The sequence below is a fragment of the Vulpes lagopus genome, chromosome 10, assembly GCF_018345385.1.
Source record: "Vulpes lagopus strain Blue_001 chromosome 10, ASM1834538v1, whole genome shotgun sequence".
In the NCBI taxonomy this organism is placed as follows: Eukaryota; Metazoa; Chordata; class Mammalia; order Carnivora; family Canidae; genus Vulpes; species Vulpes lagopus.
This window is the reverse complement of record NC_054833.1, coordinates 58976009-59000384: the sequence shown is the minus strand read 5'-3', so window position 1 is coordinate 59000384 and position 24376 is coordinate 58976009. Positions and strand designations below refer to the sequence as shown.

At 49.8% G+C, this 24376-nt stretch overlaps 1 protein-coding gene across 1 annotated transcript in view; it reads right to left on the bottom strand.

The window, feature by feature from the left end:
- Positions 1-21631, bottom strand: part of DNAH2 (dynein axonemal heavy chain 2) — an 87983-nt gene extending 66352 nt beyond the window's left edge. The window contains exons 1-12 of the mRNA XM_041770369.1: positions 21515-21631; positions 19821-20003; positions 17337-17398; positions 15538-15708; positions 7460-7688; positions 7026-7136; positions 6632-6870; positions 5504-5695; positions 3633-3838; positions 3060-3189; positions 2600-2782; positions 1585-1799 (exon numbers count right to left, since the gene is read on the bottom strand). Of these exons, the coding sequence (XP_041626303.1) occupies positions 1585-1799; positions 2600-2782; positions 3060-3189; positions 3633-3838; positions 5504-5695; positions 6632-6870; positions 7026-7136; positions 7460-7688; positions 15538-15708; positions 17337-17398; positions 19821-19989 (1907 nt within the window). The 5' untranslated portion in view covers positions 19990-20003; positions 21515-21631. The remainder of the gene's footprint in view (positions 1-1584; positions 1800-2599; positions 2783-3059; positions 3190-3632; positions 3839-5503; positions 5696-6631; positions 6871-7025; positions 7137-7459; positions 7689-15537; positions 15709-17336; positions 17399-19820; positions 20004-21514) is intronic.
- Between the last annotated feature and the right edge of the window lie 2745 nt (positions 21632-24376).

Below are 24376 nucleotides of genomic sequence, written 5' to 3'. Positions count from 1 at the left end.
CACCTAAAGTTTAGCATTAGCACAAGTACAGCCATCTTAGGCCCCTGTGAATAAGAGCTAAACTTTACTGCAGAATGTCCTCAATGTCCTTGGCAGGGAATCCCATATCAGAAAGACAACAGAGCCCACACCCATGGTAGAAAGTCCCATATTAGAATGAGAACAGAGCTCAATGCCCTTAAGCCCCATATCAGAATGTAAACAGAACTTGAGAAATTCCTCCACCCCTTCTGAAAATCCCCTAGACCACCCTATAAAAAACCCACTTTGGGGTCCAAGTCCCTGCTCTGCTGTGTCGGGTATACTTGAACCCAAGCTCGAGCTTGCTAATAAACCCTCGTGCGCTTGCATCAGTGTTGGCTCCCTGGTGGTTTCTCGGATTCGCAATCTTGGGCATAACAGGCAGATCTCCAACCTGCTCCATCTCTGGCCCTTTCATGAATGCTTCTGCCTCCCCTGACACACAGCACTACTTCTCCACCTTTGCTTCCTTCCTCACCCATGGTGCATCACCTCACCCATGGCAGCTCCATCTCCACCCAGGTCTCCTCTAGCAAAAGCCCTCCAACATGTGCCCAACAGATCAGGGCGTCCTGTGAGTTGAAGCCCATGTGAGGAGCAACAGCCTAGAAGCCTGGGAAGCAGCTCCTCTTACGGAGCACAGCTAATGACAACGGGGTGCCAAAACCCATCAAGTAGAAAGTGATTTCCTTCCAATTAGGAAAAAAACTGTCACAAGGAGGTTTGCAATCTCTGCAGACAGATGTCTTACATGGCTCCTTCCTTGTTTTTCTCTTCTGCATCTTCCACAGAACGGAAGCACGGCCTCCAGTTCACTTGCAGGGAGGCAGAGGGCAGGGGCTCAGCTCCTGGCACGTAGAAGGCACTTGCTACACAATTTTGAGTAACTTAATACGTGAATTAATTACATCTGAAATAACTGTCACCTGAGAAGGTCATAACTGTAAAGCTGCAGGAGAGAGCACAACCGGCCCAGAACGCCTGCTCCACCAGTTCTCAGGGAGGCCCGCCCCTTGGCTGGAGGTCCTCGGGATGCCTTAGCTGGGCCGTCATGGCCATCTAGTGGCAGGACACCTACATCACTGGGTTAATGGGTTCCTGGGGGCTGCTTTTTCTGCCGCTGTTACTCTGGAGATACACTCTAGAATCAAACATAGGCAGTGTGGGTACACCTGTTACAGCCTGAGAGAGAGCTCGAAACAAGGCGCGTGGAAGAGAATCTGGGTGGCTCAGTGGTTGAGCCTCTGCCTTTGGCTCAGGTTGTGACCCTAGGGTCCTGGGATTGAGTCCCGCAGGGAGCCTGCTTCTCCCTCTGCCTGTGTCTCTGCCTCCTTCTCTGTGTCTCATGAATAAATAAATAAAATCAAGAAAGAGAAAGAAGAAAGAAAAGAAAAAAGAAAAAAAGAAAAGAAAGAAAAGAAAAAACAAAAGAAAAGAAAAGAAAGAGAAAGAAAGAAAGAAAGAAAGAAAGAGAGAGAGAAAGAAAGAAAGAAACATGGAAACAAGAGAAGGGAGGAGCAAGCAGAGGGAAAGTAGGGAAAGTAGTCAGCCTGGGTCTCCTACTTATCAAAGTTGACGTCCAGCATGCCTGCCTTCTCCTGGCTGATTCGTAACAGTGGTGTGTCCAGCCGCCGAATACAGTCCTTGTCCAGCGTTAACGTCCAGTCTTGGAAGGTTTTTCGAACTAGTTCATCGATGGCCTGAACCATCTGTTGATAGGTATGCACGCTCTCCTCTCCCGTACCAATGTGGGGCAGGAAGTGAGCGCTGGAAAGACACTGAAGGGGAGGGACAACGGGTGGCCAGAGCCCACGTGCCCCCCACCAATATGGTCCTGTCTCCCACACTGCACACCCAACCCACGAGCTGTGTGGCTCACCAGGGAGGCCTCCTCTGACCACTCTGGGGACCGGAGGGGCTGCACAGCAAAGTGAGAGGAGGAGAAAGGGCACAAGACAAACGACGTCAGTGGCACAAAGGGGAGGCACAGGGATTTGGCTCAAGAGAAGGTGGCAAAGAAAGTAAATTATAGGAGGTGAGGATTTAAGCGGGTCGAGGTTGAAAACCAGTATGAACCCTTGGTCCTAGCTCAGTGCTCAGGGAGACACCATATTCTTACCCAGAGCCAATGACATGATAGCCAGCTCCTCAGTAGCCTTAATCTACATTCCCCAAAAGGCCTTTTCGAGGGTTATTCCTGTTTCTTTCTGGTTCTTCCAGGACTAGGCGCCCTAAGGGCCCATCCAGGTCTCTGGATTGTGAGGTTATATTCCTCTTCGGGTGGCCCGGTTTCCCTGAGGTGACCCTCTTCCTCCTCCTCCTCCCCACTTTGACAGGAAACACCTCCAGGCCACCAGCCACACTGGCCACCGCTGTGCATCCAAAGCCAGGGCCACCTCACCCAATGGCACCTGCCACTCCCCAGAGCCCCACTTAGTCTCCCATCATGGAAAGTCCCTGGGGAAACGCCCTGGACAGCGGGGGGCACAGGGGGGTGGCTACCCTGCCAGCATGTGGCTCAGCCTGCAAACTCCACCTGCTCTCTGAGAACAAGTTTTGGGGACAGCCAGGTGCTCACATTCATGACCCTGTCGATACGATGCCGCAGGATCCGCATCCAGTGCGCCTGCCCAGAGTACTGGGCCATGTAGGGTTCCAGGTAGGGCCATTTCTTGTTCACCTCACGGTTCACCAGGGCCAGCTCGCTATTGAACAGCATGTAGAGATCCACTGCCTTCTTGTCGTAGGTTCGCTTGATAGCCTAAGGAAGGAGAGAAAGAACCTGACAACATGGCCTCGGGTGCGGCTTCCCTCCGGGGACTCATGCTACACCCGATCCTGGCCCCATGGAAGGAGGCCTGCTCCCTAGTGATCCGCAAGCAAGGGGAGCAGGAGGACGACGAGGCTCTTGGGAAAGAGCAGGAAGGGGGTTGGAAACAGGAAGCACCGAAGAAGAGGAAGAAGAGGGCGGAGGAGGCAGGGGAAAGGGGAAGTGGCGGGGGGGGGGGGGGGGGGGGGGGGGGGGCAGGGGGGAGCACCTCCCGCGTGGCGAGCCTGTGGAAGGTGTCCAGCAGCAGCACTCCTTGCTCCACATCTCGAACTAACTCAAAGGCGGAGGTGATCAGGTTCTGAGTCATCACCTCCAGGTCCTTGACTCCAGTGCGAAACCTGCACCGTTAAGGAAGCGTGGAGACAAGCGCACACCCTTGGTCATCCCCTGAGTAAGAATCCTGGGTGCCCCGGACCCAGAGCTCCCTCCGTGCCAGCCACAAAGTGCATCATGTGCATTAATCGTTTGCTCCTGAAGACAGCACAGTGAGATGGGTCCTATCACTAGCTTTATTTTTTAGTTGAAGAAACATAGGCTCTAACTGGGGGAATAATTTGCCCAGAATCGCCGCCGCCCCCAATCTGTGGCAGAATGGGGACTCCGGCCCTCGGAGCTTAACTGGGACCCTGGCTCTGAGCAGTGGCTCCTTCCCTGCACTCTCTCCCACTTTCCCCATCTGGATCTGTCACCTCCAGGCTCTCCTTTGGACTCTGGCCACTCCTCCTGCATGGTCTCCACGCCTCCCTCCCCTGCAGCACTAAGCCACCTGGGATCCTCACACCTGTTGTAGTCTTCATGCCAGGAGGTGTTCTTGACATCCAGGATGCCCCCGCGAACAGCCCGCAGCATCTGCAGGTTCTTATAAAAGATATCCTCAATCTCCAGCAAGTTCCGTGTTATCTGGGGCCCCTGGGCACCGAAGAAGCAAGGAAGGGGAGCTTGCTTGCCATCTTCCCAGCGAGCAAAATGGTACTGGCAATCACATACCTGAAACCAAGTCGGCGTGAGGACTCCTGCCCTCTTTTCTGACCTGGTGGGTCCTGAGCTCTCAGGATTGGCTTAAAATGTCTAAAGACAGGGGAGGACCCTCCAGGTGCCGGGTGCTGCTGAGGTAAGTTTTGGCCACAGAATGAGCTATGAGATACCAGGGTTGTGATAACAGGTGACAGTCTGACAGAACAGGACGGTGGCAGCGGCTCACACAGCCACACAGAAAGAGCTACAGTGGAGAAGCTCCCTGCTGACCCTCTGCCCCTCTCTCCCAGCCCCTGGCCAGGGTCTAGAGCCTGCTGTGACACCCCCCACCCCTCACGACGGTCTGCCCACCTCAATGAGGTCCTTGCAGCGCTGCACAAAGGCATCCACCTGGGCAAATATGCTGGTCTGGTCCAGCACCCAGCCCCGACTGGAGAACCTGTGTTCAGAGAAAAATGGACCAAATCACAAGTTGGGGCACGACATATCAACCTGCCTGTGGGAAGCTAGAATCCAGAGTCCTGGGTTTTGGGGGCCTTAGGGAAGGAGACCCCAAGAGGCAGTTCTCCTGAAGAGCGGAGGGAAGAAAGGCAAGATGAGAAGAACCAGAGAGGAGATAAAGCACCTCAGGTCTAGAAGGTTTATACATGATGGAATTTCAGACTTCCAGGCCAAGAGTGGAAGAATAAACCAGAAAGGATTCTTGGAATCAGGGTAGAGAGGTTATGAGACTAAGGAGAACCAGGATCCAGGGGCTAGAAGATCTGCATCCAGAGAGAAGAGTGGGATCTGTAGGCTTTTAAAAAGTGCAAGTGAGAGGAGCCCCATCTACAGTCATTAGGAATGGCAGGGGTAACAGATGGGATGGTGGGGGACATGCGTCGTACTGGGTATGCATCTGCACAGCCCGTAGGTAATGATCTTTCCAGGCCTGACAGCAGGCGATGCAGCCCTGGAGCTCCTCCTTGCTAGAAGTGACGTGGCCCTCAAAGATGCGGTCCAGGGAGATGGCATGGCAGCACAAGCGGATGATCTCATTGCTCATCTGCAGAAGGGGCCGATGGCCTCCAGTCACAGCCCAAATCTCCGACCCCGCCTCGGGTCTCAGCCTCCCAGTCTTGACCTGGCTCCCTGCACCTACCTGACACGGGCCTTCGCTGCCGGCTGTCGGCAACCCCGTGAGGGTCTACCCATACTGTCCCCAGCTCAGCTCACCTCCCAGTGAGCGCTCAGCTCAGGGACCCACCTCGGTCATCCCAGATGATATTCGGGCCCTGTGCCTCAAAAGCTGGCTCTCCTTCCCAAATCTGCGTCTCACTCCCTGCAATTTCCACCTTGGGAAATGAGCAGAAGGGGGTCGTCCCCTCCTGCATGGCTCAGCCTGGTGTCTGTCCCCCCTGCCCCCCCCCCCCCACTGCGCTCTACTGCCTTGCCTTCTCAAAGGCCCTCTTCCCACCTTGGCTACTTCTATCTGGAAGCAAGCTGTCAGGCCCAGGCCCCAACCCGGAGCACAGAGCACGCTGGGGGATGAAGAAGCAGGCAGAGAAGCCCGGGAGCCCTGCCTGACCCCCCCCCAGGCTACTCCTCAGTGCCTTTCAGCACATATGTCCCCCTGAACGCCTCCCCGTCCTTCAGCAGATCAGAGCTGCCCTTTGTCCCGGCCCCATAGACACGCACCTTTCGGAAGAGAGAGGTCAGTCTCTCCCGAGTGTTGTAGTGGGGAGAGTTGACCCAGATGATGCGGATGAGACTAATCAACTTGGGGAGCTTACTGGAGATGTCCTTAGGCCGCATGTAGGCCAATTCCTGGTAGGGCTCCTTCAGGATTGACAAAAACGTCAGGTTGGATTGTGCTTGATGGGAACCATCCTGGCAATGAAGAAATGCTGGCAATGGACTTGTCCATTGGAAAGAACTGGTTCAAAGCAAGCACTGCTTACCCCTCTGGAAGCCTGGCCTGACCTGCCCCTCTCAAAACCTAGTACCAAGCATCTCAGGCCTCCACGGACCCTGGGGACCCCACCTATCTGCTCTCATTCTTGTGCTAGTTCCAACCAGTGTCCTGTCTCTTCTTATGACGAGTCTCAACCCCCCGCCCCACTAGACTGAGAGTCCCCAAGCTCAGGCTTTGTGTCCACTCCTCCAGTTTCTCCAGCTGAATTCAGAACCCGGCACAAGGTAGGTGCATCAGCTATTGATCAGCTGATGGAACAGCCCTCCCATCCACCCCCGGTTTCACCCCATGCCTTTGGCCACCCTGTTCTCAACCAGGCTTCTAGACATCTCCACCTCACTGCAGCTGTTTCCTTACCATCTAGCTCAAAATCCTGCCTGGGAGGAGAAAAATCCTCCATGTCTAAACTCCACAGGTCACTGCAGCCTTCTGTGTGATCCCAATGTTAACATAATCAGCTTGCCATACTTTATACCAAATTTATTTTTTATGTGTTCATCTTGGCAATTCTCTTGGTTGGACCCTATAGGTTCCTCTTTGACCCCATGCCATCTGGTGATCCTGTTTTGTGTAAGCCTGGTTTTCTGAGCTAGACTGCAGAGGTTGGGCTCATGGAGGTTGGACTCCATGTGTATTTGTCGATGAACTGAGGTCTCCCTAACGAAACTATGAGCTCCTTGGGACCCTGTGTTCTACTACTTTTGTACTCTTCCCCCAAGTGCAAGTCCAAACATTAGGATCTATCTTTGCTGTTGAGGATTACGCTGGCCTCTTATTAGCACCTGACTAACTACTGTTCCAACCACCATCCATTCTCTGCTAAGCCTCCATCCTTTGGTCCACTCACAAACCTGGATCTGCTGGGCCAGTTTCATAAAAGGTGCCAAGTAGGATGATTTGGCGAGGCGCAGGATGGATTCAATGTGCTTCACTCCCTGCTTCACCAGCTGTTTACTGATGCCAGACAAGTCCATGCATCGATTGTGCCAGAACTCAATCTCCTCCAAAGGACCTAAATTTTCTCCTGTCTCCACAGACTCCTGGGCACTGAGTACCTCCTTTATCTGCCGGGTCCAGTGTATCATGGAGGCTGCAGGGGAGAGTACAAAACCTCTTGCACTTCTTTATGCTGCTTCCCGGTTGTATCCTTTCCTCTATCACCTATGTAGCCCTCTTAACTCAGCTCTTTTCTCAGCATCTAGCCCTCCCCTCTCCCCCAACACACTGGCAACACCAGCCACTCACTCTCCAGCCGCTGTACCAGCTCTTTGTCCCTAACCACCACCTCGGGTGCCATGTTCATGGCCTCTGCAGGAATGTAGAGAACGGTGTGACCCTCCAGTTTATACCGAGTATCTGAGGAAAAGAACAGACCATGGAAGTTCACAGAAGGGGGAGAGTTTGTGCCACCCTGGTTCCAATCATGACTGATGATCTAGTATGGTGGATTTCAGGAGAACAGGCAAAAGAAACTATGACTCATTGTCTGGTCTGGGCAACCTTCCACAGCAGAAAACTGTATCTGTATTGGAAGGCAAGTTCTGTGCCCTGATATGCTCCACATAAAGGTACCCATTCCATGCCAGGCTGTATTCAGGATGAGTCTCCCACCTGCCTCATTTGCTCTACTGTCAGTGCAGCACCAGAGAGAAACCAGGCACCCAAGTCTTCCTGCTCACCTGTCAGGCAGGCCAAGAATCTATGCAGATGAGAAGCAAAATGATTTCGAATACTCTCAGGCCAGGTTGTGTTTGTAAAGATCTGAGGTGCAAAGACACCACTGAGCAGCCGAAGCAGGGCCGGGATGTAGGAACCACGCATGGTCCCAAACTGCACGGTTGCCTCAAAGTTCTCCGTGGTGATGGGAACTGGTGCGCAGCGAATGAAGTAGACAATCTGGTTCTGGGGCTGCATGAAAATACAGGGGACCAGAGATCAGTCTCCAGACCCAGCACAATACCCAGCAGAATCTGAGGCACCTGTCAGGAAAGAACTCTGGCTGAGTTCTTTGCCACATTCCTTTGGGGTATCCTGATCCTTCACCAAACATGTCTCAAGGTGCCTCCTATTTCTTTCAGGGACATAATAACGGAGTCTGTACCCAAAACTGTGGGAAGGAAATGCAGAGAGTAGGCCTTGCAGGTAGGGACTGTGTACTCTGTCCAACTTGGCTCCAGAACCAACACAGTTGACTAGAACATATTAGATGCTCAATAAATGCTGGACGGATGGATGGAAGGAAAAGGATAGAACGGAGGAAGCCTTTGAGCTATAGGATAAGTGGGGAGGAGAAAGAATGGAAGTAAGAGGCAACTGTCCAGGGTCTCCCATTTCAGTTGTGTATGCCTGGTCCCCAAATTTTCATGTACCCTTCAATTCTGTTCATGGTGAGTTTGTGTGGCTGTTGTTGTTTACATCCAGAAATGTATGACCCTCATGTAGCTACGGCTTTCAAATTTCAAGTTTCTGACTCCTACATGCTGAGAAAAGCCGTTCGTCCCTAAGGCCAGATCCACCTTTCATGCGTGCATGCTTTTGTACCCACTCTTTCTTTATAATTTATGTAATTTCAAAAACTGAAAATAAAGCACAAAGAGGAGATTAATAATCATCCATCTTCCCACTACTCAGAATTGAATTTTGGCATTTCGAGTGTATTTTTTTAAAAGCTTCACACTATTATTTTCGTTAAAATGATATACATATGTAATACCATATGATTTTACTCATGTGTGGTATTTAAGAAATAAAACAAACGAGCAAAGGGAAAAAAGAGAGAGAGAGAGAGAGATAAACCAAGAGACAGACTCTTGGGGCACCTGGCTGGCTCAGTCAGAAGAGTGGATGACAATTGGTCTCAGGGGCATGAGTGCAAGCCCCATGCTGGGTGTAAAGATTACTTATAAAAACGAAATTTTTAGGGGCGCCTGAGTGGCTCAGTCAGTTAAGAATCTGCCTTCAGCTCGGGTCGTGATCCCGGGGTCCCAGGATTGAGGCCCCCACATCAGACTCCCTGCTCAATGAGGAGCCTGCTTCCCCCTCTCCCTCTACCTACCACTTCCCCTCATGCTCTCTCTCACTCTGTCAAATTAAATAAAATCTTTAAAAAATAAAATAAAGGGGAAGAATAAATCAAATGAAGCCTCATCATTTAAAAAATAACATACATAGGTTAGTTATAAATAACTGAAGCAATACAGAGGAGTACCGAGATAAAAACTAAACTGTCATCTAAAACTCCACCAGCCAGACATTAATGCTGTTAACACTACAGAAAACATTATTCCAGACATTTCTATAGATCGACACGTACAGAACAAATTGATTAAAAGTTATTTCAAAGTAGGATCACACTATTTTTGATTAAAAGTATTAGATTTAATTTCACTTGGATTTCATAGAATAAAAGGACTCTGCTGTGAATAAGATAAAGGCACCCCTGAGCTTCAATAAGTATTTCTTCACCTGCAAGAGAGATTTCTTTCTGAAAGACCCCTTTCTAAAGTCATATGAGATTATTAAAAATACTGAGTTTCAGGGGCACCTGAGTGGCTCAGTCTTTTAGCATTCAACCCTTGGTTTCAGCTCAGGTCATGACCTCAGGGTCATGAGATCGAGCCCTGTGTTGAGCTGTATCCTCAGCCACAAATCTGCTTCTCTCCCTCTGCTCCCCACCCCAAACTCTCACTCTCTTAATTAATTAAATGTTTTTTAAAATATTGAGGCTCATTTTCCACTACCTTCCAATGTTAAGTCCTAGTGACTCACTGCTTTGAGAAATAAGAACACTAGCACCTCATACCCTCCCTCTTGCTCAGCGCTGCTCAGTGTTCATTATACTGTTACGTTTACACTGTCCAGGCTGGTAGCATTTGCATTTCACAGCATAACCATAACACCAGTGGTTATTTAGTATTAGTTTTTATTTAAATGAATTGAATGTTCGTAGAAGCTCTATTCCTGAGTTGTTTACTTGGTTCACTTTTTTCTTTTTTTTTTTTTTTTTTACTTTTTTCTTTTTTTAAGTGATTTTGTTTTTAAGTGATCTCTCCACCCAATGTGGGACTCAAGCTCACAACTCCGAGATGAAGAGTCAAGCGCTCCATCCACTAAGCCAGCCAAGCACCCCTGCCTGCTTGGTTCATTTCTAATGGAATAGATATTCCACGGATGATATTATTTTTGTTTTATAGAGTAGGGTTCTTTCAAGATTGAAAATGACTGCTCATTAGTGGCCTTTGTATTTGACCATCTCGGCTGGGAATAAAATGCTTGGGGCACACGGTCCTCCTGGAGAACTCTGTGAAAGTATTCTTCTGGGTGATTGGAGAAGTCTGCCACCAGCTAATGTCTCCTCCTGCTAGACAATTTGCTTTTTTGACTAGAACACTAAGTAATTATTTCCCAAATTTTTATTTTGAAAGCAATTTCAACTCCTAGAAAAACTGCAAGAAAAGTGTAAGTGAACAACACACTTGAGTCACTAATCTTGAGTCACTAATTGTTGACATTTTGCCCTATTTGTGCTCAAGTTCACTCTCTTACTCTCTCTCCCTCTCCTGGCTGAGCCATTAGAGAGTGAGCAGTAGACACCATGTGATATTGCACCCTTAAATACTTCAGCATATAGCTCCGAAAAATGAGGATATCCTCCAACATACCCAATCCTGTAAATGCCACACTCAGAAAATTGAACTTCATACAATACACAATACATATTCAACTTTCCCCAATGGTCCAAATAACATCATTTACAGCTGTTGTTCGCCACCCAGGATCCAGTCTGGGATCACACATAGTCATGTCTCCTCAGTCCCCTTGAATCCTGTACAGTCCCCGAGTCTTTGTCTTTCTTCCATGGCACTGATCTAACAGTCCAGGCCAATCGTTTTCCAAAATGTCCCTTAATTTGGATTAATCTGATTGTTTCCTTGTCATTAGATTCAAGTTGAATATTCTTGGCAGGAAAGCTGCATAAGTGATGCTCCTAAAGAATTAATTTCTTTGGAGGTTACAGCGTACCTAAGATGTGTCTTGGCATTAAACATGGTGTAACAGAATTTTGAGGAGAAAGTACATTCTTTCAATTCCCAGATTCAGTTCTTTCTGTAGGTCAGGGAAATGCTTTGTATTTTATCTTTACATTTACACTATTTCATTAGTCGGTGCTCTATATTAGATCACCTTGTCTTATTAACTTTTCTCTAATTATGTTGTCATTGGCTTTCTCTTCCTCGTGCACTGTAATTATCTCAAGCTTCTCTTCTGTGGCAATTCAGATTTGCAGTGATAGCTAGTCAGTTCCTTGCCACTTCTAACCTACGAGTTTTATAGTATGCTGCTTTATTTCCTAAAATCTGCTATCTCCCTTTCATCTCTCTCTCTCATGTTGCATTATTTTGTCTCTCTGCATTTTAAAAATTGAATTCATGCTCCTACTAAGTTGTACTAGGACATGATGCTGTTGTGAGGAGTTTCTTTCTGCTCCACATTTTGCCGCTTGATGTAAGATGCTTGCAGTTACCATGCAATTTCTTTCCTCGTGCTTGAGGAGCAGCTCAGGGAATTCATCCTTTCTGCTCTAACACCCTGTGGGTGACTTCTTGATGTCCTGCTATGAGAGCCCAGTTTCTTCTCCACCACCTCCCTACCAAAGTGAAAGAATTGGGTATTTTATGTTCTATTCACTTTTCTCTAACCTAAGAGAATTGCGTGAGGGGATGGGTAGGTGGTGAAGACTAATTTCAAGCAGTGTAAGATACCTGGGCTCTTTCTCCTTTTTCAGATTTTTGTTACATGTCCAGCTAAGGTTGCCAACTTTCTGGGCATCCACCATTCCTGTGGGGAGGATGGTTTTCTTAACTCGGGGCATAGACCTTTCATTGTTCATCCACTCTTAAAGTTGATTAGATTATGCTCTTTTCCTTCTTTACACTTGGGTGATTTTTTTTCTTCTTCTTCTAGTTTTACTTTTTTGACCATTTTATCAACAGTAGTAATTTTTTAAGGAAGTTTCAATTGGCCATCTTAACCCAAAAGTATACAACTAGGTCCCTGATCTTATTTAGAGTATATTTCAGCATATCAAATAAATTTTCTTCAGCTTCGTTAAGGCATAATTGACAAATAAAGATTGTATGTATTTAAGGTGTACAACTTGATGTTTTGTTATCACAATAAAATTAATATATCCAGCATTTCATGAGGTACCTTTTTGTGTATGTATGTACAGCGAGAACACTTAAGATCTACCCTCTTAAAAAAAAAAAAAAGATTTACCCTCGTAGCAAATGTCATGTACACCACATAGTAATACTGTATAATAGATACAGTAGATACATGCTGTATAATAGATCTCTAGAACCATTGTCTTGAATAAATGAAACTTGGTACCCTCCCTCGCTCAGTTTTATTGAGCTATAATTGACCTGTAACACTGTGTTAATTTGGGTGTACAACATGATTTATGTATTTATTGCAAAGTGATTGCCACAATAAGTGTAGTTAATATGCATCACCTCACACAGTTACAATTTTTTTCTGTCTCATCAGTGAGAACTTTTTTAACCTTAGCAACTTTCAAATACACAAGGCAATATTAACTAGTCACCATTTGTACATTATACCTCCAGAACTTACTTAAGACTGAAGTTTGTACCTTTTGCCAACCTTCACTCATTTTCCCTACCTCACTCTAGCAACCCCCAATCTGTTGTCTACTTCTATGAGTTAGCATGGGTTTTTTTTTTCCCCTAGATTCCACATATAAGTGAGATCATACAGTATTTGTCGTTGTTTGACTTATTTCACCTAGTATAATGCCCTCAGGGTCCACCCAAGTTGTTGCAAATGACAGGACTCTTCTTTCTCATTGCTGAATAATATTCCACTGTGTGTATATAGAATTTTATCATTCATCCACAGATGGACACTTAGGCTATGCCCATACCTTGGCTATTGTAAGTAATGCTGCAATGAACATGGAGTATGGATAGATTTTTGAGACAGTGATTCCAGTTCCTTTGGACATATACCCAGAAGCGGACTGCTGGATCATATGATAGTTCTATTTTTAATTTTTTGAGGAACATCCATATCGTTTTCCAGAATGGTGGCCCCAACTTAAATTCCCACCACAGCACATGAGTGTTCCCTTTTCACATCTTCACCAACATTTGTGATCTTGTCTTTTTGATGATAGCCATTGTCAAACAGGTGTGAGATGGTATCTCACAGTGATTTTGATTTGTATTTCCCTGATTAGCAATAGGGACAACTTTTTGAAATACCCGTTGGCCGTTTGTATGTCTTCTTTGGAAAAATGTCTCTGCAATACCTCTGATCAATTTTTGATCAGACTGTTGTGTTTTTTGTTTTTTGTTTTTTGTTTTTTTTGCTATTGAGTTGAGTTCTTTATATATTTTGGATATTATATATTTTGGGTATTTTTTTCTTTTTTTTTTTTATTTTTATCTATGATAGTCACAGAGAGAGAGAGAGGCAGAGACACAGGCAGAGGGAGAAGCAGGCTCCATGCACCGGGAGCCCGATGTGGGATTCAATCCCGGGTCTCCAGGATCACGCCCTGGGCCAAAGGCAGGCGCCAAACCGCTGCGCCACCCAGGGATCCCTATATTTTGGGTATTAACCTCTTATCAGATATATGATTTGTACATATTTTCTCCCATTCCTGAGATTGCCTTTCCATTTTGTTGATGGAAGAAACTTTGCTGTGCAGCTTTTTGATCTGATGTAATTTCACTTGCTTAGCTTTGGTTGGTTGCCTTCGCTTTTGGTGTCAGAAGCTTTGTGCCCTCTAACATCTCCCTGTTCTCCCCTCCCCCCAGCTAAATATATTTTTTTAAGATTTTATTTATTTATTCATGAGAGACACAGAGAGAGAGAGAGACAGAGACACAGGCAGAGGGAGAAGCAGACTCCATGCAGGGAGCCTGACACGGAACTCAATCCCAGGTCTCCAGGATCAGGCCCCAGGCTGAAGGCGGCGCTCATCCACTGAGCCACCCAGGCTGCCCTAAATAGATTTTCAATGGAAAATTTTGTTTTCTGGGATCCCTTGGTGGTGCAGCGGTTTGGAGCCTGCCTTTGGCCCAGGGCGCGATCCTCGAGACCTGGGATCAAATCCCACATCGGGCTCCTGGTGCATGGAGCCTGCTTCTCCCTCTGCCTATCTCTCTGCCTCTCTCTCTCTCTCTCTGTATGACTATCATAAGTAAATAAAATTTAAAAAAAAAAGAAAATTTTGTTTTCCCTATTTCCCAATTCTATTCACTGAATAATCCATTCTTCCCTACAAATTTTAAATGCAATTTTAATAGAAAATGCTTACATATACGTTTCTGTATTTTGTGTCTTTAATGTTGTGTATGTGATGCATATTCCTGGCCCAGTACAAGTCTGTTTTATTTTTTAAAATTTATTTTTAAAGTAGGCTACATGCCCAACACAGGCCTTGAACTGATGACCTTGAACTGATGGAGAGACGGGCGTCCCAACTCTGTTTTAATCTCTATGGTTTAATATGAGATGTTCGTATTTATAGCTCTCCTCCAGTACTTTCATCTTCATCATGTTCTTTGTGATTTTCATGCATTTTTCTGGGTATATCTTAAAATCTTTACACAAGGGATCTAGGGACTGTGGTACTTTGATTGGAGTTGCGTTAAAATGGTGCACTTGTTTAGATGCAACGGTCTTTATAATTAAGATTCCCACCTAGAAACAGGATATGGCTCACTGTGTAGTCAGATCTTCTGACATGGCCCACAGCACAGTCATTTTCTTTCATAGAAATCCTACACATTTTTGCAAATTTTTGTTCCTTTTATGAATGAGATCTTTTTTTTTTTTTCTTCCATGAGGTCTTATAGCTGACTACTGCTCATGTGCAGGAAAAAGTTACAGTCTGTTTTTGCTTTTGTTTAATCTGGAACATTTCACAAATTGTGTCACTGCACAGGGCCATGCTCATGTTATCATTTCAATTTTTGTATGTGCACTGCCAATAAAAGCAAAGCAAAAGCCTTTCTCTTTTCCAACATTTTATTTTAAAAATTTCAAATATGTAGAAAAGTTACAAGAATTTTACAATAATGATCTGTACACGCCCTGCCCAGATGCTACTCTATACCCGTCTTTTAACTGTCTCCCTACCCATGGTTTACTCTTCACTGATGTATCTTCCACATTGCTGAAATAGTTATCTACCTACCCATGAAGGCCTTCGCTAGTTCCCTCTGGGACAGAAGCCAAATTGTATAAGCATAACACACAAGGCCCTCCACAAGCTGAGCCCTGCCTACCATTCCACTATCACTTCCCAAAGCTCTTCTCCACACATAGAGTGTTCTTAACCAGAACAGCTCTTACCCAGACTCAGTGAAATCCTATTTACCTTTCATCTCCACCTGAAATATCACCTGCATCGCCAAGCCTTGCCAGCCCTCTACTGGCTCTATTAGTTGTCCCTATAAAGCTCTTATGAAGCTCTGCCCATGGCATCATAAGATTTGTAAATTTTCTGCATATGCCTGTCTTCCCCACTAGACCATGAAATCACCAAAAGCAACACCCCACCGCATTCCTCTCTGTATTCCACCGCCAAGCAGGGTTCCTGACACAACATGAGGCTCAACAGACCTTGGGTTTAGCAGATAAGACTCAAAGACACTGAGATACACAGAACTCTCGGCTCCCCTGCAAGAGCGCCTTGGAGTCTGGACAGCAGAGTACCCACCTGTACTGGCATACTCAGTTCTAGCTTCAGCCCTGCATAGGGGTCGATGAAGATGGTGAGGACGAGCTCTGAAGGGTCCCGGGCAAAGTGTTCCAGAACGGCATCATGCTCTGCTGTCCATACGGCATCCACTAGACCTGTCAGCATGGCTCGGGACAGGAAAAGGGGCTTCTACAGAAGGAGAGCAGAAAGCCAAAGCAGGTATGGCTATTAGGATGAGGCCTTTCTCCTGAGTACACTTGAAGACAAGGAGGATGAGAAGCCACACGGATCCAGAATGGTGAAGACAAGGCTGAGGATGAACTGAATGATAGGTTTCAAGCTTCTGAAGAAACAAGACAATAAGATTACCTTGCTTCTACAAGTAAAACTAGAATAGATCACTGGATGAAAAGTGCAAGACATTACCTTCTCAAGATCTCTCCTTTATGCCTATGGTTGTAAAAATGCATCGTCAAGCAATCCTCAACCTCGAAGTCAAACTAAATCAAGAGAACCCATAGGATATTAGCCTGAAGCAAGCAACCAGGAGCAAAGATGGCAAGCCAGAAAAAAAAGGATAAGGCTGCAGCCTCCTGGGACACAGAAGTAATAGGAGATATCCAGTAAAAGCTGATTAGGAGGTAAAAAAGAAAAAAAAAAAAGTAAAAGCCAGAGAGGAAGAAGGGAGGGGAAAAGACAAAACTGAGAAACACCAAAGAATATATAACTTAGATGAAAAATACACTGTAACTGGTGATCAGAAAAAATATCATCTGTAGAACTCCACTAAATAATTCAGGAAACTTAGGGCATCTAGCTAGCTCAGTCAGAGGAGTGTGTGACTCTTGATCTCAGGGTAGTGAGTTCAAGCCCCACGATAGGTCTGTACAGATTACTAGAGAAAATAAAAAAGCTCTGGGGCACCTGGGTAGCTCAGGGGTTGAGCCTCTGCCTTCGGCTCAAGGCATGGTCCCAGGGTCCTGGCATTGAGTCCCACATCGGGCTCTCCACAGGGAGCCTCTTTCTCCCTCTGCCTATGTCTCTGCCTCTGTGTGTGTGTGTGTGTGTGTGTGTGTGTGTGTGATGAATAAATAAATCAAATCTTAAAAATAAAGTTAAAATTGAAAAGCTGTAAATATTTAAGGAAACTAGAAGACATGAAGATGAACACAGAGAGCCACCCTGCCCTTCTCCCTGTTCTCCTGAAGGATGAGAAGTCTCTTTCACTTATAGTTTCCAAGCCGAGAAAGCCGGGTGCTCTAAAATTTCCCCTATATAAAGACATAGATGAGCCTATGAGGAAAACATAGCAACCCCAGGAAATGCATGAAAAAAAGGACAGGAGTGGACATGTCACATCATAGAAAATGGAAAGTGAAAATATGAAGAAATGTTCAATTTCACTTGAAATCAAGGAAATGCAAATTAAAATAGCCAAGCTATAGCGTGTATTACTATGCTGCTGACACCTAGGCCTGGAAAGTGCTTGTTGCCAGGGTGTGGCCACAATGTGCAATTCGTCTGATAACGAGTCGGGTGTCACAAACTAAGCTTGTCCCAGTTTGACTCAAGGTGGGGAGACAAGGATGGGAAAGCTAAGAGACCTGCCCCTCGCTTAAAGCCCTCTTCTCCTGGGGGCAGAGGCTGGGGGGTCAACTGTGCCAGTGGACCAGATTGGTGGTAAGCAGGCTCCCGGCAAAGAGGAGAAGGAAGCAAGTGACAGACCGAAGACAATCCCTCGTGCACCATCTTACAACTAACCCTCTGATGCCCTGGTTGTGGGGGAAGAATGTTGGGGTGGGGGGACCCTAACTTACCACATCCACCTCCGGCTCCTGTAATTCCTCCTTCTCTACTATGGTTTCCTCCAAGGTTGGTTCTGGGGAGAATAAACATTCCAAAGTGAAGGCGTCCCTTTGAAACTTAAACACAGAGTCACAGTACGACCCAGGGTGTCTCCCCAAGAGAAGGGGAGGCAGGTACTCAGACACTCAAGCACACGCGTTCACAGCAGCCAAAAAGTGAAAATAACTCAAGTAACTCAAACAACAAATGATGGGATGAACAAATACCAGTGGAACATTATTCAGCCACAGAAAGGAATGGAGTAGCCACAATGCTACACCATGGATGAGCCTTGAAAACACGACACTGGGGCGCCTGGGGGGCTCAGCTGGTGAAGCGTCTGCCTTCAGCTCAGGGCATGATCTCGGGGTCCAGGGATCGAGCCTCGAGTTGGACTCCCTGCTCAGTGGAGAACCTGCTTCTCCCTCTCCCTCTGCAGCTCCCCTGCTTATGCACAAGCTCTAGTTCTCTCTAATAAATAAATTAAAAATTTTTAAAGTTTTTTTTCAAATTACAAATATAGAATTACAAACCTGTTCTTCTTCTTTTCTGAATGGGAACTGAGAAATGTTTAAGGAAGCACAGGTTGTTAATACAGACCTTGACGGGGTGTCTACCCTTTTAACCCACCTTTACTAAGAAACATTTCAGGCTCTCCTTAGACCAGCATCTGCTCTAACAAACCACCACAAACTGAGTGGCTTATAAACACCAGTAACTTATTTCTCCCATTTCTGGAAGCTGAAAGTCCTACCTGGGGATGCTGGCCTGGTCACTGAGAGCCGCCTTCTGGGTCACAAACTCCTCATGGTGTCCTCACGTGGAAGAACTGGGCAAGGGATCTCTCTGGAACCCCTTTCATGAGGCACTTATCCCATCCTCATGACTTAAGCACCTCTCAAAGCACCCCCCCTACTAATCCCATCCCATTGGGCACTAGGATTTATTTCAATATATGAATTTGGGGGGGAGGGAAACACACAAACACCCAGACCATAGCTGGCCCCTCCATCTCCAACAGGACAGGCTGCAATGCCTCCCCAACTCCAAAGCTCACAGGGATTACTGTGTTTCAGGGCTGCTTTGGAGGCCCCGGACCCCTCTGAACCTCTGCTGGGGTTACTCATCCACACCAAACGATAAAAAGGCTTAGAGCTAAGGGACTCGTGGAGTCTTTGTATTTGCTGGTCAGTGCTCTCATTTAGAATCTCCCTCCCTCCCCACACTTGAGGACCCTCCCAGCTGAGCCTCACTGCCTCTCCTGCTCCCTCCCTCTACTCCAGGAAGCCAACCTCTAGGAGCTGGTCTCATTTTCTTTCTTTCTTTTTTTAAGATTTTATTTGTTTATTTATTTATTTATCCACGAGAGATACACAGAGAGAGAGAGAGAGGCAGAGACCCAGGCAGAGGGAGAAGCAGGCTCCATGCAGGGAGCCTGACGTGGGACTCTATGCCAGCTCTCCAGGATCACGCCCTGGGCTGAAGGCAGCGCTAAACCGCTGAGCCACCCAGGCTGCCCTGGTCTCATTTTCGATGCTTGCTTCCGAGAGAACTCAAGAGAAAATCTGGGTCCTAGGTACCTAGGTACCCTGCATGCCCTGGACCCTTCTTCCCCACCCATGTCTAATCTCCACTGTTAATATGAAAAGGGGACTCCATTTTCTCTCCATCTTGACAGGCTGCCAGCTGTGTAAAGAAGCCCCATGGAAAAGAGGAGGGCTATACTTAGTTCAGAGTCATAGCTCCACTGGCCAGGGCTCGAAGGGGGACAGCCCCGTGACAGCCGCAGGGACCAGAACCCTTCAGAACCCTGCTGACCCACAGGGAAGGAGGCCCTCAGATCAAAGCCATGGGAGGCAGCCTCTTTAAACTCTTTTCTCAAAAAAAAATAAATAAATAAATAAATAAACTCTTTTCTCCCTCCATGCAGACATCAGGCTGCTTTTCTCGTGGCCCTGAACCTGAACCCCCCACCCCAGTCTACCGAGGCCCTGCCAAAATAGAGGCAGAGCTACAAGAGCTTTAAACAGATGGGAGAAACGATCAGTCAGGATTAGGACTCAAAGGGTGGCAAAGCAAGCTGGGTCGCCATGGTGATGGGCTTAATGGGAGAAAAACATTATTTGTTTTGCCACCCAGGGTGAAAACGGGAAAAACGGAGAGATCAAACCCTCTTCAGCGTGGCAGGAGCAAGGAGGAACACTCCAAGCGAGGAGGAAGGGGCTGAGAGAAAGCACTGGCTAGTGAGGTGAGCTCTTGGTACGTGGCAGGGGCAGGGGGAAAGAGTAAGAAAGAACAGGTCTAAGGCCGGCGAGGAGAAAAACACAGAAAAAGGACCCCAGCAACAGGCCTGAGATGCCACTGAGGCCCTGGCTTCTTACCCAGAAGCAACAGCCCTCCGACCCTCTCTAAACACAAAGGTTCTGCCTCCATGCTCCTCCCCAGCAGGTACCCACCAAGCTCCTCCTTGAGGGGCTCAGGCTCCACCTCAGGCTCCCAGGAAGGCAGCGTGGTCTCTGCAGTCTGTGAGGTCAGAGCAGCCTGGGCAGCTCTCTTGCGGGCCCCTCCACGGCTGCCATTGCCCCAGGCACTCACTTTCTGCTTCTTCTCAGCTTTGCTGGACATGGTGTGGGCAGAACCTGCGGACACGTGGGCAGTTGAGGGGCGCACCCACAACCAGATCCACCCTCACCCGGCCCCCCACCCAATACACTCAGTTCTTTGTGAATTCACAAACTGACTGAGACACCCCTCCCCCCAAGATCATCGTCTCATCTGGGGATACCCACACTCTGCTCCATGAGCCACAGAGGGTCTTGCAGACCTCACTCCTTCCCCTGGGGCAACCTGCTTTCTTCAGGGCATTGGGTCAAAAAACAAAGTCTGTCACTCCAAAGCTTTAGGAATGAATGGAAGTGGAAGAGACGGTAGCCTGACAGACACCCCACTAAGGAGGGTTGAGGAGCCCCTGTCTCTGCCCAGAAGTGTGAGATCAGAAGATCATGAGGCAAAAATAAATAAATAAATAAACAAACAAACAAACCAAGCTGAGGTGTGGTTGCACACGCCCTCAAACACCTTACCCCATGAGGGCCACAGGTGTGCGTGAGAGAAGGCCCAGGGGAGGTAAGACTGTCCCCAGCCTCCCCACCCTTTGTCCTTCTGTCCAGTCAATGAAGCACACCCAGATGATCTTCCTAGGTGGCTCCTGTCTTCCCAGCTTACTAACCTCTCTTGCAGGGGGGAGGCATGATGAAACTCTCCTCCTACCCACACTAAAATGTGCAACCTCCATAAGCAAAGAAAAACCCTATTTGTGACATGTCTCATTAGCTTCTCATGGCTGTGGGTGGGTAGGAACCTCCGTCTGTGTGTACTGGAAAGGTCCCTTAGCATAGTTGATTGACTATGCTAACTCATCACGGAGACCAAGGTCAGCTGACTCCTGGTGCCCTGAGAACAGACTGGAAGAAGAAAGGAGAAAAAAGTCCCCCAAGGTGGAATTTCCAACTGTGTCTGGGGGAGAAGGCACTGGGGAAGGAAGAAGGCTCCGCAAAGTAGGCGCGCCCGGAGGCAGGAGCATCTCTGGCAGGCTCTCAGAATCCCAGAAGAGGAGGGCAAGGTGTGAGCAGCTGGGCATCCCTCCTTGATCCAGCTCCAGCTCGGCAGCCACCTGTGGCTTTCCTCCCTCGTCCCCACAAGCCGCCCCAGGCATTGATCACAGGTTGTGAGCTTCCAACGTGAAGGATGTGTACTTTGCTCCAAGGAAACCAGTTCTAGGAGGCTGGCGCATCGATAAAACCAACTGTGGCAGCGCCGAGGGTCTCCAGAGAAGCGTCAGGCCCTCCGAGCGTTCGCGGGTCAGGCCCGGAGCACTCGCCCCCCCAGGTCCACCATGGACCTGTCATCCACACCCAACCCTGACAGGCCCAGGGGACCGGCCCTGTCCTGCAGCGGCCTCCCGGGCGGCAGACTTGCCTACAACGGTCACAACGGCCCCCGCCCCCGCCACGCCTCGACCCCGACCGCCCCTTCTCCTCCCCTCCAAGTGCCCCTCAGCGCCCTCTGCCCCCCGCCGCCCTCTGTCCCTCCACCACCGCCACGGCCCCTTCCCACGTCTCCCTTTGTCCTCCCTGCCCCTGACACACACCTCACGACACCTCACGACGCCGACCTCGTCCTCCCTAGGCCTGCGGGCCGGCCACTCCAGCTGCTAAGTGGCCCCGCGAGCCCCGCTCCTGCCCGCGCCGGCCACGCGTCGCCAAGGCAACCCGGCGCGGGGAGGGGCGAGCGGCGGGGGAGCCGGCCCGCGAGCCCGGCCCCCACGGCGCAGGCGCAGGCGCAGGCGAAGGGTAGCCCCAGCTCCGCCGCCCGGGCGCCCGACTCGGCCCGCCCGCGCCCCATTGGGCCCCTGGCCACAGGGCCGGCGAGTGGGGGGCCGGCCTCCGAGTCCCGCTGGCCGGGGCGGGGCGGGGGCGGTGTGTGGTCCGAGGACAGGCAGGACCGGCCGGGGCCCAGACTTCTAGCTGCCCTCCCTCGGGTCACCGGGAGGGCCGGCCAGCCCCGCGCGCCAGACCCCGCGCCCGCATCTGCGGGCCCGCTCCCCGCGCGTCCGGCAGGTGGCGCCCGGCGTCCCGCCTGCGGGGCCGGTCTGCGCCCTGGAAGGCGCTCCAGGATTTCGAGGCAGCCGCGGCCGCAGCTGGGTCCGGGGGAAAAAGCGGGGCTGGAGCACCCCTGCCCTGCCGCCCGTTCCCTCGTCTGCGCCCGGACTGGGGTCTCGGAGCACCGGGCTGCGCGGGGCGGGGGAGGCCAGGGAAGAACGGAACTGGAATTTAGGGGAACCTGGGGATCGGCTCTGAGAAGCGTCGCCCGTTTTGGGGGGAACGGGAGGCGGGGACTCCCTGGGGAAGGTGACCGGGCCGGGGAGGGGCTCGGTTCTCCGTGAGAACAAAGGCTGGGTCCTGGGCGAGCGAGGTGGGGGGCGGGGAGGGGGGCAGACCTCAGCGGGGGCTAGGGGGCGCTGCAGGCCGGGAGCCGCAGAGGGGGCGCCCGCGGCCCCGGGCTCTACCTGAGGCGGGAGGAACTGAGGGAGGAAGCGGGTCCGGGGGATGGGCAGGCACCCTCCCTGCTTCCATCAATAGTGCCTAATTAAGACAAAGCCCTCAGCGAGCCCACTGATTACATTTCCATGAGGAGCTAAATGGATGACATTTTCTTTGCTGGATCAGGAGGGGGAGAAGCTGGCACCTCCGTTCCCCCTCTTTCTGCATGGTGTTCACACCTGACAGGTCTCTGATGCCAACCTGGCACAAGGCTCGGCTCAGGTGCTCCTAAAGGGCCCTGGGAGTCATCCACACCCAACACTAACCTCACCATCCCACCTGTCCTGATTTTCAGAACTGACACCCCCTGCCCTTGGGACCTCTCCCCACCCACACCCACACCCCATTATCCTTAAGGGAGGCGCCTGGGCTCTGATTTGCGGTCCCCTGCCCAGACCAACGTCTTAGTGCCAACGTCCTAGTGCCGAAGACCACGATTGAAGTTGCCAGGGGTCCTGCCACACCCCAAACCAGCTGCACAGCAAGGCGAGGAGGGCTAAGCGATTCATCCTCTAACCAAACAGGCGGTGGGTGACAGAGAGGTGACATGATTGGTCCGATCCCCCCAGGGAAAGGTCCCCAAAGGAGTGAAGATTTGTGGGGAGGTATGAGGGGGGCTTCCACCGCAGGGCTCATTGGCTTTCTCAGGAGAGGAAGGTGGTGTGGACCCCATTTCTGACCACCCCCCTACCCTTGGCTGTGCTTGGAGATCCCAGCCCCCTACATTATGCTAAATAGGTAATCAAACATCTTGCTTTGCTAATTACTGCTCAATCCGATTAAACACTGCTGAAGCTCATCAACAGAGGTGGAGGTAGGGGGAAGGGGTGAAGGGAAAGCAACCACAGCTGTGATGGGGGGGGTCCTGTCCCCAGGGGCTCCAGGGGACAGCCGAGCAACAGCCAGGACACCAAGGCGCAATACCTCCCAAAGGAAAGGGACAGAAGAGTTGTACCTGGGTGCAGGACCCTTACCCTTCCTGCACCCCCAGCCTCAGAACCTTCCCTCCTCCCAGACCTTCATTACCCTCAGAACCCAGGCATCCGGCCATTCCCACAGCTCCCCGTGCACACCCCTGTCCCGGATTTAATAAGTTCTGTTCTCTCACTGTCAATATTTGATGTCTCAGAGCCATCTCCACGGAGAGAGGGGGACTCTTTCCTTGCTTCCCCCCTACCTTGGCCGTCTGTCTTTTGCCCACCCCAGTCTCTGGGAGCCCAACCTTCTCTAACTAGCTGACTTAATGAAATGATATTAAAGTCTTAAGCAACTCCCAAAGAATGGTTGTTATGGTGAAGGGAGTGGGCAGGACGCCTGGGTCCCTGAGGGGAGCAGGGGCTGAGGAGAGGGAAGAGTGTGCCAGAGGCTCCCCAGTGGGGAGCAGCAGCAGATTTGGGGTGAGCTGGCCGCTGGACCTCTGGATCTTGGCGGGAAGCAGGGAATGAGGGCTGGGGGCCCGGAGAGGGTGGGAAGAGAGGACATTCGGGGAGTGGGGTCTCAGCCTGTTCTCCAGAGCATCCGTCAGGGATGGAGAGGCCAACGAGGGAGGGTGGGGGGGACAGGGCCTCAGTGCCAGCAACCTCCTACTGACTGTGCCCTGGGCTGTCCCGTGAGAACCAGAGGAGAGTCTCCTTCAGCCCTGACTCATCTTTCTTCCCCTCTCTTCCCCCAGCAGACCCCCACAGGTGATTTGTAGCTGATGCCCTCACAATGCTTGGGGCCAGGAGAGAGTCGGTCTATGACACGAAGAGCCAAGAGCTTCCAGGAGAGAAGAAAATGAACAGAGGCCAAGAGATGGGAAGCCAAGGACCCCACACACACAACTCCCCCCACCCATCCCCATCTCACTCCCCTGGGGACCCTGGCCCAGCCCCAGTCCCCTTGGGGTGGTGGGAATCCAAGGACATTTG